General features: G+C 36.5%; 1 protein-coding gene across 1 annotated transcript; it reads right to left on the bottom strand.

Annotated features, from left to right (window-relative positions):
* Positions 1–557: 557 nt before the first annotated feature.
* LOC121858877 (malate dehydrogenase, cytoplasmic-like) lies at positions 558–13381 on the bottom strand. Its single transcript, XM_042355528.1, has 7 exons — positions 13298–13381; positions 10425–10620; positions 7246–7382; positions 6340–6495; positions 5852–6034; positions 2899–3123; positions 558–1318 (listed from the first exon to the last, which is right to left on the bottom strand). Exons 1-7 carry the CDS (start codon positions 13298–13300, stop codon positions 1220–1222), a joined length of 999 nt encoding a protein of 332 aa, XP_042211462.1. The 5' UTR covers positions 13301–13381; the 3' UTR covers positions 558–1219.
* Between the last annotated feature and the right edge of the window lie 5904 nt (positions 13382–19285).

Below are 19285 nucleotides of genomic sequence, written 5' to 3'. Positions count from 1 at the left end.
CGCACACAAGATATCCTGATTAATTAATGACTTGCAGTGAAAGGGTTTATCAATTGTCAATGTTTACCAGTAGCAAAATTAAGCCACTATGTATCACTTATAGGTAAGAAAAAACACTTAGGAATGCATATCCATTTCAAGTACAGTATGTAGTAAGCCCACAAAGCTGATTCACCAAGACCTCTCTTCTCCAAGGAACACAATACAGCCACTCCACGACTTACGACGGGGTTAGGGACCCAAATCCAGGTCGTAAGTCGAAAATGCGAAGATAATACATAGAAAATCTAAAATGGGTGGATCTTTTTCTTCTCGGCACCACAAAACTCTCACTTTTATAGCATGCCAGTCATTTGAAAGGGAATTACAAACTAAAATTTTGTCGGTACACAGCGCAATCACAAACGACGGGACTCGAAAATACGTAATTTGGAAAAATTTTGGTAAGACTGGGGCGGTCGTATGTCCAGGTGGCCTTAAGTCAAGGAGTAGCTGTATATTGATAAAATCCATGAGTCCATTACCACTTACAGGTATCAGGCAATAAATAATGATCATTATATTGCTTATTTTAATATCCAAATAATACACAGTGATTCCCCTATAACAATTGATATATGTCAATAAAATTATTTTAAATTTGGTAAAATTAAATATTTCTTCCAAGGGCAGTTAAACTCAGGATGAGAACTAAATACTGGATAAGGAGGAATTCCATATACTGTACTGTATAGGAAATTAGTACTGTATTTACACACTACATTTTACCTATTGCACTGCTCAATGCTTCTCTATATACATACACGCTGATGGGAAGATATTAAGCTGAAAGTTGAGCATCTTAATCTTACATAAGAATGATTACTCAGATTTACTCTAAACAGAACCATTTTAACTGCTTGTGCCACAGGCAGTTTCAAGCTTATGTCCATTTCAAATTATCAATATGCTTAAAATGGTTATGTGCCCACCTCCTGTACTTTCTTCTCAACATAAATGTGAAAAAAATGTAAAGGAAAATAAAATAAAATTGTCAAAACTTGAACAAAAATGTAATACTGCCTGACTATAATCCTAGAGTCCTTTACTAATCAGTTGCCTTTAAGAGTAAAATTTTGTATGCATATATTTGTAATGTATTTTCTACTGAACAAGAGGGATTCCCTGCGTGGTATGCTGTACTTCTCTCTCAGAGCCTGGGTTTAGCTGCTGCGCCTTCCTAGCCCTCGCAAGCAGCAATGGCATCATCACGTTCGTCACACAATTCCTTAGCAGTTAGGTCCATTTTCTCCCGAGCAAAATCATCAATTGGCAATCCCTGAAATAATGAACATGTCATAAGATCTTAGAGCAACTGCAATACAAGACAACACATCCCTCTCACCCTATAGATGGGACAGGTGAACACTGGGAAGAATGAATTCATTAGTGAACCCAACTGGCCACCATCACACCATCCATACTGTACTGTACATATATTACATACCATTTGTACTAAGTGTTGTGAAAATCTATTGAAAAGTGTTAAGGCAAATTGATTCAACACACTTATAATTACAGACAGGAACACAAACTGACCATTATAGTCCTCATGCAGTGGTGGGCACGGTTCCGGTAACCGCTAATTAGCAAAGCTAACTTTCTCATTAGCGGATTAGCGTTTTCGCTAACTATGGAAACCATCAGCGGACCAATTAGCTTCTGCTAAATTTAGTTTCGCTAACAAAATTTATACAGGTTTGTTCCTGTCTGTTGTAAGCGTGTGACGCCACAACGCATCTCCAACAGCCAGTCAGGCACGCTTGGCTGACTGCGTGTTAGTACGTGCAAAGATATCTTAAGGGCCAAGAGAGCCACCCTGTCAGATGGCAACTTTGAGAGGCTGATGTTTATGAAGGGCAACCACCATCACGTCGAGGTGATGGAGAAGGCCCAGCCACTGCAGCCGAAGTGAATGGAATTTTTCGATTATTAAAGTTTAATACTTTTTTTTTACAGTAAATAAAGACTGTCAGTGTATGTTGAAAGAATCATAGAATGTAATTGTAAACTACTGTATAATTTCATTTCTCATTTATTTGTTAATTTAATCAGGATTTTTTTGTGTCAATATATTTGGTTATGCGAAGTACTGCATAAGTTCATAACCAGGATGTCATCCAAGGTGTGCGCCAAACAAAATTTTCTAAAAACTTACTTTTCATTAAATTTTAGAGTTTTCTGTTTATTTACATGACTAAGACCAACAATAAGTTATCTAAAAATGCACTGGTATAATGTGTATGTGGTTGGTATTGCATATTTACATGAATAATGAATGAGGCCGATAGGTTGTATGAGAATGCAAATTAATTATTTGTGAAATTGTGTACGTACACCTTGATAAGTTGATCATCATCTGATCTTGGCATGATGCTATTTGCTACCTATGCTATACAGTGCTATAGTTTTGGATTTGTTTAATACTTTCTGTCTTTTCGTACAGTAAATAAAGATTATAAAGTGTATGGTGAAACTTGAATGTAAACTAATGTTTAATTTCATTTGTTCATTTAATTATTTGTGTACACCTTGATCATCATCTGATCTTGGCATGCTATACCTTTTTGGAAAGCTCTATGTCTAAGCTACAAGACAACATATGAAAATTTCAGCTCTCTATGTCTGTTTTTAAGGGTTTTAGAGCCCCCAAAAAAAACGAAGCTAAATTCATATAATAAAAGTTAGCGGTTAGCATTAGCTTCTGCTAATTTTTTTAGCCGTTTAGCATTAGCGAAGTTAACTTTTTAGTTAGCTGATCAGCGGTTAGCGAAACTAAATTTTCGTTTAGCTGTGCCCACCACTGCCCTCATGCACACCAGGGTTAAGTGAGTTAAGGAAAGTCTTTTCAATTCTAACCTGAACAATGCTCCACTTCTTGTCCTTAATAGTAACAGGGAAGGAATACATCACTCCTTCAGGTGTGTTGTAGGACCCATCAGAGAAGACACCCATGGATACAAAATGTTCCCCAGAAGTTCCCTGCCAAATGCTCTGCATGTGGTCGCAGGCAGCCTTGGCGGCAGACATAGCAGATGAAAGCTTGCGTGCAGCAATGACTGCACCACCACGCTTTTGAACAGTCTGTCAATACCGAACATCAAATTAATAGTATGAAAATGAGAGAAAAAAGGATTTAAACAAAACACAAACTCACTCAAATCCTGCCGAAATTCATAAACATCTCACTTTAACTAACCTTATTGTAATACCAATCTACAGTACTATAATCAAATACATAACTGTTCAAAGGTAGACACTTTTGACCTTATCAAATGCTAGTGTGTGCGGGTTTAGGCAAGTTCTTTTTTTCTGCTACGTGCTCTCAAATGCTCAATTTCTCTTGCCATTTAGCACTTCAGTATACAGTATCTGATTAAGATGGACCAAATATAGTCTTACTAAAAAAAGTCTCGAGGAATTTCATTCAAAAGTATTTACTGTACAGTACTCCCAAATCTACCTTCACTAACAGAGTCACCTTTTCAGGGTTAAGCTGAAAATACTAAAAAGCCACAATCAAATTACAAGACGTACTGGTGTAAGCACAACAAAAATATATTTTTTTTAACCATTATTCCTCTACTCATAATATCAACACTTGCCTGAGAAACCTTTACCTAAACATATTATGTACACAACAATAAAATTATGCTCACCTCAGCCATAGTGTCTCCCACTCAAGTCCTGCATCCCTCCAATTATTTGACATACTCGTTTTATTACAGTACAGTACAGTGGTCCTTCGGTTAATGAACACAATTCGTTCCAGAGTCATTTGTTAACCGAATCTATTATTTCAATGGGATATTGGGTAATTGGTTCCAATTCACAGAAAAAGTATACAGCCATCCCTTGGTTATAGCACACTTGGTTATCGCGATTTTCGTTATCACGCCTCCATCAAAATCTGCACACCTGCCGTTATAGCTCATTTTTCAGGCCGGAGAATTTGGTTATCACGCATTTCCCTCCATGTGTAATGTTAACCCCTTGGTTCACCTACATCTATTGAGGATAAAATCTTTCACCTACAATTGACAATAACACATTTGCTGTAATCAGACATATCTAGTTGCCCCAACAATTGCAACCCGAGTTGCAATTTCAAATTCTGTGTCCTTACTAAGGAATAACGAAGTCTCTGGTGCACTCTAAGATTGAGAGAAAACGGAGGACTCAGGCGTCCTGAAACGAGAGAAAACGGACTCCTATGATGGGGCACTCAAATAAAGAAAGCATAGCTACATGTTTTGTGGACTACCCACTGTACAGTATTGAGCGTACCCTTTTCATCACTTTGTAATAAACCTAGCCATGCCTATGTGTTTCTGATAATTACCATAACATTATATCTTTAGTGGGTCTGAATGAAAGCGGTTGTACAAACACAAGCACTCACACATGCCACTCAGACTGACAGACTTGACAAGTTTTACCAACCATAACGACAGTTGAAGCTTTAAACATCACTCACCAGATAACATTCCAATTGTAATCAGACATATCTAAGTTGCCTCAACAATTGCAACCCCAGTTGCAATATAAAATTCTGTGTCATTACTAAGGGATAACAAAGTCTCGGGTGCACTCTAAGATTGAGAGAAAACGGAGGACTCAGACGTCCTGAAGCGAGAGAAAACGGACTCCTATGATGGGGGACCAAACAAAAAAAGCATAGCAACATGTTTTGTGGACTACAGTATTGAGCATACCCTTTTCATCACTTTGTAATAAACCTAGCCATGCCTATGTGTGTTTCTGATATTTACCATAACATTATATATATTTAGTGGGTCTAAATGGTCATAAAATGGGAAAGTTGGGGTTGGGTCTTGGGTGCCTGGAACCAATTAGAATAAATCCCATAGGTTCTGTACTTTCGTTATCGCGTTTTTCGTTATCACGCACTCGGCGTGGTCCCAATTAGGCGTGATAACCAAGGGATGACTCATACAAAGTACTGTACAGTATACTGGTAATAGAATTAACAAAACATTAAATATAAACTAAATACAGTACTGTACTGTACAGTATATTGTACAATATTAAATAAAAAAACAATAGAATACTGTATTTTAACTTACTTTGAGGTGTGTATGTTGTATTCCCGGCAGCTTTGTTTACATATCAAACAGCTGATTGCAGAGGCAGTCGATGATGACATGCCATATTCTTTACAGAGTGCATTGGTTCTAATGCCTTCTTTGTGTTTCATAATAATTTCTGCACTGTATATTATCAATATGTTTACTAAATTTCAGAATGACCAATAATTTTAATGTAAAAATGCAAAAATATTCACAAGACCAACAAACTGGATGGTCACTCCACTGTAAACAAAGTTAAACTGAGAAGCGCTGTTGGGCGATTGAATCAGTTGATTGGCGCACAAAAATTGTTCCCTGTACTGTATATTGTCAACATGTTTACTAACTTTCAGAATGACCAAAAATTTTAATATAAAAAAATGCAGAAATATTCAAGAGACCAACTTTCTTGATATTTACTCCACTGGAAACGAAACGAATGTAAACATAGAACTGATTACTGTATTGGCCGACTGAACAGCTGATGCGCACAACAAAAGTTTGTCGTAAGGATTTCATTAATCGAACTGAAAATCCTTATGAGAGCTAATTGGTTAACCGAAATTTCGTTAATCGAACCATTCGTTAACCGAGAGACAGTATTACTTACACGTCTTCTAATTTTCCTAATTAACATTATTACATACCAGTAACAACCAAATGGAATAAATTAAACCGCTAAAAACATGTCATGCTCAATCCCATTACAGGAAGATACTTACTGTAATAAATTCGCCTTTCAAGTAAGCATCATCTTTAATTGCATCATACACAGATACGGTCTGTCCATTTATGGTGGCAGTGGCATGGCGTACATCTGGGAACTGGGTGGAGGAGTGGTTTCCCCAGATGATTACTTTCTTTACATCTGTTACTGGAATACCCAGCTTTGAGGAAATCTGAGCCTGTTCAAAGAAAAATATTTTCATTTATATGCAAGCCTTTCAAAGATAACGTTTTACATATTTACATGTCCCAGAATAGAATAAACCAGATTTCCGAATAAAAACAAAAAACAAGCCAAATATCTGCAACACTAGACCACCAAACAATCTTTCCACAGACTTTGCCACAAGTACTTAAGCATCCATTTGATTTTCTACATGTGATCATACCTCTTAGCAACAACCCAATAAATACAATATCTTCAAACACCCTTAACCCTTTATGAACAGGATTGACTTAGAACACCTACAGTATGCTACGTTACCTGAGCACGATTCTGATCCAAACGAGTCATAGCAGAGAAGTTCTCACGTGGGATGGAAGGTGCATACTTGGCGCAGATTAAGGCATTGGTATTAGCTGGATTGCCCACCACAAGAACCTTCACCGACTTCTTGGCAAACTGGTCCAATGCCTGACCCTACAATAGCAAAATGTGTGCTGGATGAAAATTTTCTTATTAAAGAATGCTGTATGGTTAGGTTGTTTAAAAAAAAAAAAAAAGATGAGGGGGGAATATGATGGAGAAAAGAGTGACGAGGGGGAATATGATGGAGAAAAGGGAAGACCACAATTAAATTAGGGTATGGATGAGGCTTAGTACAAAAGCATTATTGGCACCACACAAAGAAGCACATGGTGACTGCCAGTAACTTCACCTATACTATGGACTATTCTGGTAGTTTAAGGTTCAGCCCACTAAGATTTTTTTAACTTCATAAAAAAAGAGCTAGTTCTCAATTTAATGACTCGTCAAAAGAGAGGATGAAGAATTGCCTGTAATTGAAAGTACTGTACTGTAATTTCACAAAAGTTAAAACTGGTTCACAATGGTCAAAGCAGCAGCCAGCTTCAAAAATGTGGTACAGTAAAGTCTGCCTTAGGTTTGTGAATACAGATTCAAAGAGTATCTGCAGGTTTTAAATAGAATCAGAGCCTTATAAGACAATACAGTATGTGAAAAATACTTTATTTCACATTAATTATCCTCCTTAATTTACCGATTCTTCAGGTTTCATCCATTACACATGGGAAAGAGTGAAAGGGAAATTCTTTACACTATGATAATGAATATTTTTTACCGAAATTCAGATATATTAAACCTCAGGGAATGCATACATACTGCACTAGAATAATGTATTAGATTAGCCACTGATCCTGACAATCATACCTGGACCTTAAAGATCTTGACATTGGCAGCTAGAAGATCCTTTCGCTCCATGCCTTCCTTGCGGGGCATTGCACCAACCAAAAATGCTGCTTCGATGTCCTTGAATGCAACAGCTGGGTCATCAGTAGCAATGACATCTAAAAAAAAAAAAAAAAAATAACAGAGGAGTAATTGACCAGGTATAGTTAGGTCAAGAAAGACTGTACTGTGCATAAACATCTGCTCCCAAATAAAAAGTCAAGGAAAATATCTGTACATTACAGAGCCTTAATTCCATATCTCTTAAGACTGTGGATACGAACAACAGGCAGAAAAGAGAAATTATACCTGATAAACCAGAATTAAAACAAACATCCAAGAAAACTTTAAAAGTAAGGCTTGTAATAGTATATCAACTCCAATGATAATTATGCTCTCATATGAAGTCCAAACACAGGATACAAAACGTTAAGAGCTTGACTAAAGATAAAAAAAAAATTGAAGTTGTAGGAATAATTACCATGCAAAATGCAATACTAAATAGATGACAAAAACATACTTTTTCAAAACATACACTGTAAACAACAAAGATGGCACGACGAGTAGCCAATGAATTTATGATAAACTGTACTGGTAAGAATAGGAAACAAGAACTAGATATTATAAGAATACTTCAAAATAAATAAATAAAACAATATTTTTACTAGGCCAATATTCCATTACACGTCAATTTTACATACCCGGTAGGTATGAAAGCATTCTTTATTCTATCATATGAAAATAAAATGTAAAGAAAATACAGCACAAGTGGATAAAGTCAGTACATGCACTTGTACTATGGTGGACAAAAGTTCCTTCCCTCAGCCAGCCACAATATGACTAAATCACCTGAGGTTCGAATAAAGAAGCAACAGAGGGAAGTGCTTTATTCGTACAACAGATGGGGCACTATGTAGTGCGTATGATGGGGGATGGGGGGCAGGAGGGGGAAAGAAAGGGAGGGCTGAAGGAAGGGACTTTAGTCCCACCATAGTACAGTACAGTACAGTACTGGGAAAGTGACCAAAATGGTGATACTATCCAATGAGCTTGTATTTAAAGAAAATAAAAATAAATAAAAAATAAAAGCAACATCTCCCAACACTTATCAGATAGAAAAGAAGCAATGACCTGCAGCACATTAACATTAAAAAGTCTGTTATTATATCATAAATGAAAGAAGTACAGTTATGGACAAACTCTCACCAAATGCACACATGATGTGTGTAGAACCACTGGATAAACCATTGGAACTATTAGTACTCAATAAATGAGGGAGTGGTACCTACAGAATGAAAAAAGAAAAAAGAGTAATGTTATTCCCATTGTAAAAGATGCAAAATGGCCACAAATTATAAACCAGAAAAGTTTCTTCTGAATTAATTAAATGCATGAAAATGCAATGAATTAAAGGACTAGACATATCTTCCTCATACAGTACAGTACAGTAGGTTTATATATCAGAGTTCAGACAATTTTATGCAAAAGGTGTTACATATAGTCTCCTGAACTTAACAGTACGTACTTGTGAATGCCATTTATAAGTACGTACTGCACTGCATTGAATTACAGCATTACTAAAACATCCAACAGTGATTAAATTCTTTTGTAAACTTTAAATATTCATTAATTAAGGGTTTAACATGACCCTTGCAACAACACAGCAGCTGGTGTAAGTTACCTCAAACCTTTGCTTTAATATGATCAATAATACTTTCAAAAGCCATGTGAAAACAACAATATTCTATTAAAATATATACTGTACATAATTAAAGAAGATCAAGGTTTTGGGCTATTCATTCAATCAGCCAATAATCAGGGATTTATGAGCACTACAGTACTGGAAAATGTCACAACTCATTTGAAGTTGCTGTGATGTCAACAAACCCATTTAAATTGGATTTAAAAAACTCTTAACTTCTAAACAGTCTATAATGCATTTTTTATCATTTGTATGTATACCGTACATTATTTTATTTATTTTGTTTTTTAAGTAATAAAACAAATATTCAACTGAGTTTGCAAACAATCTCACATACGAAATTGTCACTGTATTGCATGTAGTTCACTTGTTTATTATTGGCTTATAATCATTGTGGGCCACACACACACACAAAACAAATGCACTGTCACTATGTTGAAATGAACTGTAGTTTGAGCTTTTCCCCATCTAGTTATTATATATCTTATTTGTGTCACTTATGTTACTTGTATATTATTTGTAATTCGAAACCCATTCCCCAAATATGTAACTGTATATTTTCAGCCTTCTGGCTGCCAAGCTCTTTTAATAAACTGTTAATTATTATTATTATTATTATTATTATTAAATGCATTTTCTGTTTCATTTTAAGTTGTTTGAGGAAGTTTTCTTTTCTTCAAATGAACGTACCTTAGCTTTTATAATAGGAATCTAGGGGGAACCGTGCTTCGATTTAGGGAAGGTTTCATAACCTGGGATACCTGTATAGAGTTGAAAAATATACAACTCACTGCCAATTCTCAAACTATCACAATTATGCACAGGACAGTCATGAATCACAGGAGAATACCCAGTAGGCCAAGTCTATTTATTTTCATTACACTGTAGTATACTGTACGGGTATACAGTATATCTATGTTTCAAGGGAGTATGTTGAGTTTATTCGGTGAAGAGAACATACGAGACACCTCACGCAAAAAATTCAAGATGAAGTCAGCTCCATCTGCCCAGAAATGTTGAGGAACATTTAAAGAAATCTATTCTTTTTAAAATTAACAAACATGTTTTAAGATTGGTGGGAATCATTTGAAATGAATATTGTAATTATCTTTAAAATAAATGTATTTTCCTATGATGCATGACTTTCATGGAAACCCTGTATAAAACACAATAGCAATGATTTAGGCTTGAGTAATGTTGAATTCTTAAAATATGTTCATAAGTAAAAAAAAATCGCTTGGGTTAGGAAGTAACTAAAATAACCAGAAGATTTTTTTTAAAGTGATCACACACACACACGTTATGCCCCATTTGTGAAACTGCCCAGTTCATGAACTGGGCAGTTTCACAATGGGGGCATAACATAATTATACAACATCTGGAGATTCAGTTTCTCCATTTTTCCATGCACATGCATTGTGTACACGTGTGTGACAACTCAAATTGTGCAAAAATTTACCTCTAACACAAGGAAGAGCACAGTCACTGATCTCCATACAGACACCATTGAGTACACCCATCATTGGGGCAATGTCAAGTAAATGCAGAATCACAGGGGTGTCTGCACCAAACACTGCCCCAGACCCAACCATGTACACCAGTGAGTAGCCAATCTGGCCAGCAGCACCAGTAATGCAAACGCGCACAGGTTCAGCCTGTAAATAAAAAAATAGTAATTAGTGATAAATCACCCCCATGTTTCTCGAATTTTATTAAGGAATCTTCACTGTCAAGTTTGTTTTAATGCATAGAATAGAGCATAAATCTGGTGGTGAACAAGGAAAATGTGAATCTGAACTAAAAGAAAATCACATATCATTACTGTACTTTATTCTATCAGAAACATACTGGCGGTCGCTTCATTTGCTGACTGTGTTTTGAAGGCAATGGTGCTTCACTAGTTCTGACAACAAAGGAAATAAACTAACCATTCCTAACAACATTTAGCCTAGGATCCCAAGTAGGTTGGTTATTTTATGTAACTTTTGTTGGTTTGTGTTGTCTGCATCTAGAAATAGTCCAGTGCGCTTTAAGTTTTTTGCTTCTACAGATAGTACTTTACTGTAATCCAGTTTGAGTCAACAAATTATACTGCAACACTTCTAATGTATATGTTAGGCTCAAAGAACAAATTCATTCGGAGAAAATAAAGACCATGGCGCATTATGAACACAGGAATATAACCAGTTTATGAAACTTTGCATCGTGGTTTTCCCAACACCCATAACCATATCTATCCTATGGCGAAATTTTGCTCTCTGGTTATTTTTCATTCCACAACACATTCAGGTCATTCTTTTCGCTCAGCTAGTGACTTCGTTCTTTGAGCCTAACAGATACTCTATACAGAAATTAATTTTTGTGAGTGTAGTATACTGTACAGTACTATATATATAATCACTTTTTCAAAACCAACTTAAAATTTCACTGACACTTTTAAACTTCCTGAGTAAACACCTCGTTATATGTAAAAAAAAGAAAAAAAAAAGATCTTATAATTTACGATCACATAGCACAACCAAACCTATTTAACACAACTATTAAATAGGTGATATTAGTCTGTGTTGAACACTGTCATAAATAACTGACAATGTACAATACCGTACTGTAGTCCCAATGATTTGGGTTTCGTATAAAAAAAATTCTACCTTATTATTGCAGTTAATACTGTCCACATCTTTGGTAACCATTTACTTAAGTGCTATGAACGATTTCGCCAAAAAAAATTTTCCTGCATTTTTTATTGGAGAAATTTTTTTTTCTGGAAAAAAAACAAAACAAATATATAGATTTTTCAATCATGGTCAAACATTAGCCTGACCTAACCCCCCTTGAGTGGTTACATAATGTTGTCTGTACTATATTTAATTTATCCTTATTTACTCCAACATAATGTATTCTCCTATTGGGGAAATGCTATTTCTTCAGAGATGGGTCATGTATTATATAGCATGGAAGATTACTGGGTAGAAAATAATCTGTAGTAAGGTGTAGAAAGGAGGTGCCACTTTATGTTCTCTGATATTTTACGAGATATCCACTGATATGTTCATTTCAGTCCTCAGAAACCTCCGATAGCCGGAATTGAAATTGGCTAGTAATTTTCTGGGTTTGGAAACGATTTTCCGAGGGTGCATTTTCTGGAAAATTTAGAAAAATTTTTGCAGTACCCAGCAAAAGTCGGGATGGGAGATTTTGTTTTTTTAGGTTTGAGAGATGAAAATCAAGTGCATTTTCCAGAAAATACAAAATAATTTTCCCATGTCGAGGAAAGGAGGCCAGTGGCCTGTGTAGGATCCCTCCACTGTTCTTGATAATTTTTTCACATATGTATGCACATGCCCCTTTAAATGTTAGATCTGCAGGTGCCCTTTATAGTCCTAGTTATAACGCTTGCAATACACAATGTCTAAATTCTTCTCGTAGGGAGTCACCTACTATCAGCTTTGGTTGCAATTCACCACAGGTAGAATCCTCGTATCAGCCATTGTTACAGAGTGAAACAGTCTGGTGAAAAGGATATCTCTCAAATACCAACTTTGGTAAGCAAAGTGTAAGTGCCAACATCAGTTAAGTAGGTGGTAGTTCTTGAGACACTCCATCAATTGAACGTTTTTGGTGTATATGTGAGATGAAACAGAATTACAACATTACAATTTTGATAAGAGCAAACCCACACCCTGCCTTCACTCATATTGCACTTAAGTATTTTATTCAGTTGAGAGAAACCCTTATCATTCAATGGGTTATAATATCCAATACTAATAAGCTTAAGGTCAAATAGGTATTCAGATAATTGAGACATGCCTAACTGTCTCAAATGCTACATGTGAGATTCACCTAACATATGCAGTACAGTACACTATATATATTTTTTTTCACATTCAAGTAAAACTCGATGGTTGTCACGACAACCATGTTACTATTTACCCTAAAGAGTGTCGCTATTGTGATGAAATTCCTTGTGAATATTCGATTGATTTTGACCTTCAAACATATAATGTACGTACAGGTGCCATCCACATTAGTTTTTAAAATTTTTCATCTTCAGTACTTTAATAATAATAAATAAATGTGCCTTTACTAAGGCATTTAAAAAATCTCTTGGAGTAATTCTTGGTGGTGCAGTAAATCGATGACCAGTCAGTCACAGATGACAACAACCTCGCCCTCTAGCCTGAACCGGCTACAAGGTACACGTATATTCCCTCAAACAAATATTTCTGGTGAATGACAACACAAACGTCTGTCTTTGCCAGTCACATTTTAATATCACGAGTATATGGTATAGTTTTCATCAAAAATTAAGCTTGTGGGAGAGGCTAAGCTTACCATTGTGAGAAGCGGAGTTGCCTTCGACTACACGACTTGGATCCCAGGACCAGAGTGAGTCTGAGTGACGTCAATGAATGATACGTTCGGAGCAATCTGCTTCACGAATGTTCCGAAATATTTATATAATTTGAATGCTTGTTTGTTTATAATTAACATTATAGTTTAAAAAATACATTTAAATATTTCGAGCACATTTACCGATACTATACATGTAATACGTACTTTAGGACGATCAACATAATTTGGCAGCTTGATCTGCCAGGTACTTGATCATTTTCATTAACTGTAAACATTTTACTAATAGGACACCAATTATAGATAATCTACTTTGAATATGGAATAAATATGTAACCAAGAATTTTATATTTACATTCATTCCAGATTTCGATGATTCATAAGCCTTACTCTACGAAACAGTTGGGAGTAACTGGGACTCGTGGTTCATTGTGAACCAGTAACATAATTCGACCTTCAAACAGAACTTGTTCTAGCTCTGGCATGCCGAGCTCTTACAGTATACTGTTGTTACCAGCCAGGAGAAATATAGTCAACTAATGATCATATGAAACAAAAATAAACTATATAAAGTGAATATCGTAAAATAAAGATATCTAAAAATAATTGAAGTTCAGTTCGTCCTATATTTGCTTCACTATTATTGCCGGTATTTCCGATAATTTTTTTTATTCTCTTAATCAATTTTGATGCTTAATTTTGGTGTTAAAATCATTAAATAATAAGTCGTCCGGCAAAACTTTCAACCACACAGACTGCAGTTATGCTCGGCAATTCCGAGACACCAACATAGTGTTGCCATACAGACGTTAAATGACTACTGCTCCATCAGGTTCTGCATAGCAGCTATTTTAGATCCATACTGCAATAAGAACTACAATAAAGTACTGTGACAACTAGTGAATGCCTTAGTGGTAACTTGTTTTATTGGAAACACCTTTACTTTTTATATAATGTAACCTACCTCCATTTTGGGCCAGTTAAACGCTGGGCAGGCCAAAAGTACAAGAATAAAATAGTTATAATAAAAAAAAATCGCGAATTAATGTATAAACCTTTCTCTGAGGGACAATACTAAAAATGCACGCGCAGTCGCCCACTGTCTGACTGGCGTGGTGTGCGTCTCGAATTCTTGGTGAAAAACAATTAACTCCCTACTCCCAACTAGTAATCGTTTATAAGTGTACGCTACTGTACAGTACAATATCCCAACATAAATGTAACCATTCATTTATCAATTAAAAGGTGACATTAACTGGAAAATGGAATAATACTGATAAATACTTGGACGTAAATGTGGATCTCGTAAGGTAACAAACGGTGAGATACTTGTATACTGTATTTTGAAGGTTTTGGTGTAATTTCCAAATAAACTTCATGATACTTATGATGCTTTCTTACTTACGGCTTGTGAATTATATTAAGTTATAATATATTACATATAGTGCGTGTTCAGTGAATACACAAGCATAATAACTAGAAGACGACATGCCTCAACTACCTGTCCTTGGTAAGTTCTGAGTGTTGTTACTGTATGTTGATCCACAAATTGAAATTAGTGAAAACATTTATTGATGTTTGTTTATCTTGATTTCCGTGGTTTATTTAGGGAAAATAAAAATTAAGATGATGAAATATTAATGATATTATACAGTACTGAATATAGATGGGGGTAGTGCCTATTCGCAACATCATATGGGCGGTTAGGTTAGGTTAAGTGTTAAAGACTATCACTCAGCAACCATTATGGAGACAACTTGTGGACGTCCCAAACCATGTCGAGAGTTCATCCCCTTGGCTGCAGACAGGCGTGGATGACCTTTATAAGTGTATGAAGACAGCTTACTAATGCACAATATGATGCAAGATAATTCTGTGGTTAAGATATATGGCAGTCACCCCTATACTAACAAATGTCTGCAAGCAAGTCCTTATAATATCCAAGACGTCTAAAGCTTTGAATGGGTAAATTCTTACAGTTCGGTTTTTATAATTTAAGTAACACGCGACAACCAATTTGGCAGCTGGGCATGTGTAGTGCCCAGCATCGGCCACTGCTGCAGATGCACATTCAGAATCTTAAAATTATTTCAACGAGAATATCATTTCTACAATGGTGATTAAAATCTGGAAGAAGTGGAACTGCATGACTGGAAATATTCAGTTACCTTCACTGGTATGTAATTACTGCAGACTGGGAAAGGCAAAATGTTGATATGGACATGAAGTTGTGCAGATATTCAAACTGATATAATCACTGAGTGTGTATGACCTTGACGTCTGACTTATACTGTGTCCAAGTGGTGAGATATATTTAACTTCATCGTGTGCTTTGATGTGCTTTATTTGTTAACAAGAACATTTATCCAAGTTATTTCACAGGTTTTTTGCATGTGAAACATTTTGTTATATCAGGTATACTATGTGTGAAAAGACTATTATTTGACATGTTCTCGTACTTGCATCCGCGTCATACCTCAGATTTTGGTTATTAATTATGAATATCACACTGAGGAGTCTTGGGGCCCAAATAACAGTTGGGTCAGTGTCACCAAGGGCCCTAAGAAGCCCGGGGTCCGTATATTTATCAGTGCTTGAGAATTGTTTTACTTGATAACATTAACTGAAAGTCATAAGAGGAATCATTGTGTTTCGCCAAGAATGGTTATAGTGATCATTAATGTTTGTTAGAACCTTTCATTTTATAGAATATACACCGGTAAGTTAAATACATTCAATTATCGTAAGCATGTTCAGCTCTTTATATTAATGAAGGTCATTCACTCAATTACAGAGAAGAATTAATGTCAACGTTCTCGCTATAAGCTTTAGAAGGGAGACAAGAGGGCGGAATATATTGTGACAGTTTAGGTCTGTCACTGTTAGCTGATGCACTCACATTTGTAATTACATACAAAAACTTAATATTATCCTGTTTAATTCTTATATCAGCGTTCTGTGTGTACGGTATACGGGTCAATAGAAACTATAGTAACAACACTAATTACAAATGCAAATGTTTTCAAAATATTGCATTGTTAACTATACTGTATACCGCGAATCTGACGGTGTCTCGAGGGATTGTGATTTCAATTTATATCTTGCAATAAGAATTTCTGTTTAGTATCTGTAATTCTTGGGCAGGTTCACACTAATGCCAAAGGGAGAAGATCAAACAACTTAATCCTTGTCCTCTTAAGGGTTAAGCGTCTTTCTTTGTTACCTCGGAGTTGACTTCCCTCTATCAGTAAGTTTTATAATGTACTTTTTTTTTTCTTTTTTTTTACATGACCAATTTACTCATGCACGGTAACACATGTGTTGTACTTTAATATTGAACATTTTCCAAGGTTTGCCCATTTACTGTATTTATAAATAAATTATGCCATGTAACAATAGGCTATGGACCGTGCATTTGAGATGTACAGTAAATCCTGACCAGTCCAAACAATGTTGCTGAAGCCAGCTGGATCTTTCATATTTTCAGTATTTCTCATTAATTTTTAAGGAAACATCAGAATTATCCACGTGATCATTATCGCCAGTTATCATCACTTTAAATATTTTAATTTGCGTTTGTTTAGTTTCTAATAATTATGCCTAGTTGCACAAGGCGCTGGACTAAATAGATTTACTATAAAACATTAATATTCGAGATAGGATCAAGCTGCATGGAAATTATTGAAAACTATAATTATAAAGGTGATTATCCTAAAAAAATATTTTTGCATAAGAGAAAATAGAAATATATCCCCTGAACTTCCCTTTCAATTCAATTTCAATTTCAGTTGTTTATTCCTTGATAGAGGAAGCGGGATCCTAGTGCTGTCACTAGGTACCCCTGTACAATAACACCAGAAGCATCTGGCAAGTGTGACAAGTATATACAGTATAAATATTATAAATGGGCTTACTAAAGCCTAAGGAAGGAAGGATATTCCTTTAACACATAATCAATGTTATTTGCATAATATCTGGCCAGTATGGGGAGAATCATCGTGTCTCCGTCAGGGGGTCGTGGAGTGGTGGTCCAGCAGGTGTCACGGAAGCGTTGTGTGTGGGGACATCTTAGGAGGTAGTGGATAAGGGTGCGGCTGTCGGGTCTTCTGCATAATGCACAAGAGCGTTGCTCAGGGGATGAGGGGATACCAATCTCCCAAGCAAAGTCATACCCAATGATGATACGGGCAGCAATCACGTCCCCTTTCCTTCCCTTTGGCTATTAATGTACTTCACAACTCGGCAGTGAGACAACTTCTCGTCTGCTGCCAACGATTCCTTTAACCAGTCACAAATTTCATATTTTCAGCCTTCCCTTGTATCAATCCCTGTTATTCCCGTTCGTACCACTCCATCAAAATATATCGCATGACTTCATAATTTGTCACCCTGACGGAAGTTCCACTGAGCTACTCTAAATTAAAGTGTTTCTTCCCCCAAACAAATATTCTCTCCGACAAGTATCCACAGCATACGGACTGAACCTCAGGAAGCGCTAGTATTTTCTTTTGTAATGCGTAGTAGAAAAAGACGATACGATCATACAGTAGGCGAATCACCATGGCGACAGTCGACATGTCATTAAAACTTACACTGAGGTCGTGGTGTACTGGTTGTGATGAGACCCAATCAAAGAGGTAATCCACCTGGGGGAGGGAAGATATTGATGAGGGTTCTTTAGGCAGTAGGCAGCCACCAAACAGGGAAGTACCTGGGAAGATATTGGAAGCAGAATGTGTTGTCTGATGGTAAACCCATAATTGTCGCTCTTACTATTGACAACACATCACAACATATATAACCTTTCTCACTCTTGATCTGTTCTATTCTTTTATTCTCTTATGATATCAGTTAACAATAATATTAAAGTGGGGCCTTCTCAGAGGGGTCCCACTAGTCGGGAAGGCTGTGGAGTGTGGACCTACTGGGACCTCAACTGACGTCTGCTTTTTTCACACTTAATTTTTCTAACATTCGCGGCCTGAGATCCAATTTTTCTTCTGTGGAGCACCATCTATTAACCTCTTTCCCCGACCTCTTACTAGTATCTGAACTTCAACTGACCAAAGCAGCTTCACCCAAGCATTTTCAAGTTTCCAACTACAACCTTTATACCTCTTTCTGTTCTAAGGGAGGTGTATGCCCCTACTGCAACACACGTACACCTATAGCTCGACTCACGGATCTTGAATCTTCTCTTTATGATGTCATCTGGCTCAAAATATCACGAGCAACTATGACTATTCTTCTTTGTTTCCTATACTGTTCTCCCAACTCTACCAACTATTTGGGACTCTTTGACTATCTCACTTGTAGCCACGAGTCGTTGCTATCCACAAACCCCAACACCGAGATCCTCTACCTAGGGGATTTCAGTGTACATCACAGAGAGTGGCTTGGCTCTGCAAGGGATGACCCAGGTGGAGGTGGGGCATTATTTTCTCCTTACTTAACGATCTGGAACAAATAATTAAACACCCTACACGTGTTTGATCGACACGATCAACTTACTAGCATTCTTGATCTTTGTTTTACCTCTAACCCCTCACACTATTCATACTCAATTTAAGGTCTTCTGATCACAATCTTATGTCTGTTAAATCAAACTGGACACGACCACCTCCTCCACCCCTCTCTAAACGCCGACTATGGCACTATCGGAGGGCAAATTGGCAATCCTTGCGAGAATTCTTTTCCGACTTTCCTTGGGATGAATGCTGTTTTTCCACTTGGGACGCTCGGTATGTGCTGACAGCATTGCTATAGTTATACTGGGTGGTATGAGTGCCTTTATCCCATCCTCTACCAAAACTTCCACTGACAATCATGGTTTGATCGCCCCTATTCACTTGCATGTAGGTAGAGAGAGCTCTTTTAAGACAAGACTTGACCAACACTGGAGCGGGTTCAGGTACATTCAGGAGCCGTTGCATTCCCAGTATTTGCCAACAGTGCGTGACAGAGACGTGA

Source organism: Homarus americanus, unplaced genomic scaffold (genome assembly GCF_018991925.1).
Source record: "Homarus americanus isolate GMGI-L3 unplaced genomic scaffold, GMGI_Hamer_2.0 scaffold46226, whole genome shotgun sequence".
Lineage (NCBI taxonomy): Eukaryota > Metazoa > Arthropoda > Malacostraca > Decapoda > Nephropidae > Homarus > Homarus americanus.
Note: the sequence above shows the minus strand (reverse complement) of the source record. Positions and strands in the feature narration are given on the sequence as shown.

Bases quoted from the DNA above. Each gene is read 5' to 3' on its own strand.
- LOC121858877 (XM_042355528.1), bottom strand. The intron at 7,383-10,424 runs GTAAATTTTTGC...TTTTTTTTTTAG, and splicing joins TGCTCTTCCTTGTGTTAGAG to ATGTCATTGCTACTGATGAC. The intron at 6,035-6,339 runs GTAACGTAGCAT...TTCTTTGAACAG, and splicing joins TGGATCAGAATCGTGCTCAG to GCTCAGATTTCCTCAAAGCT.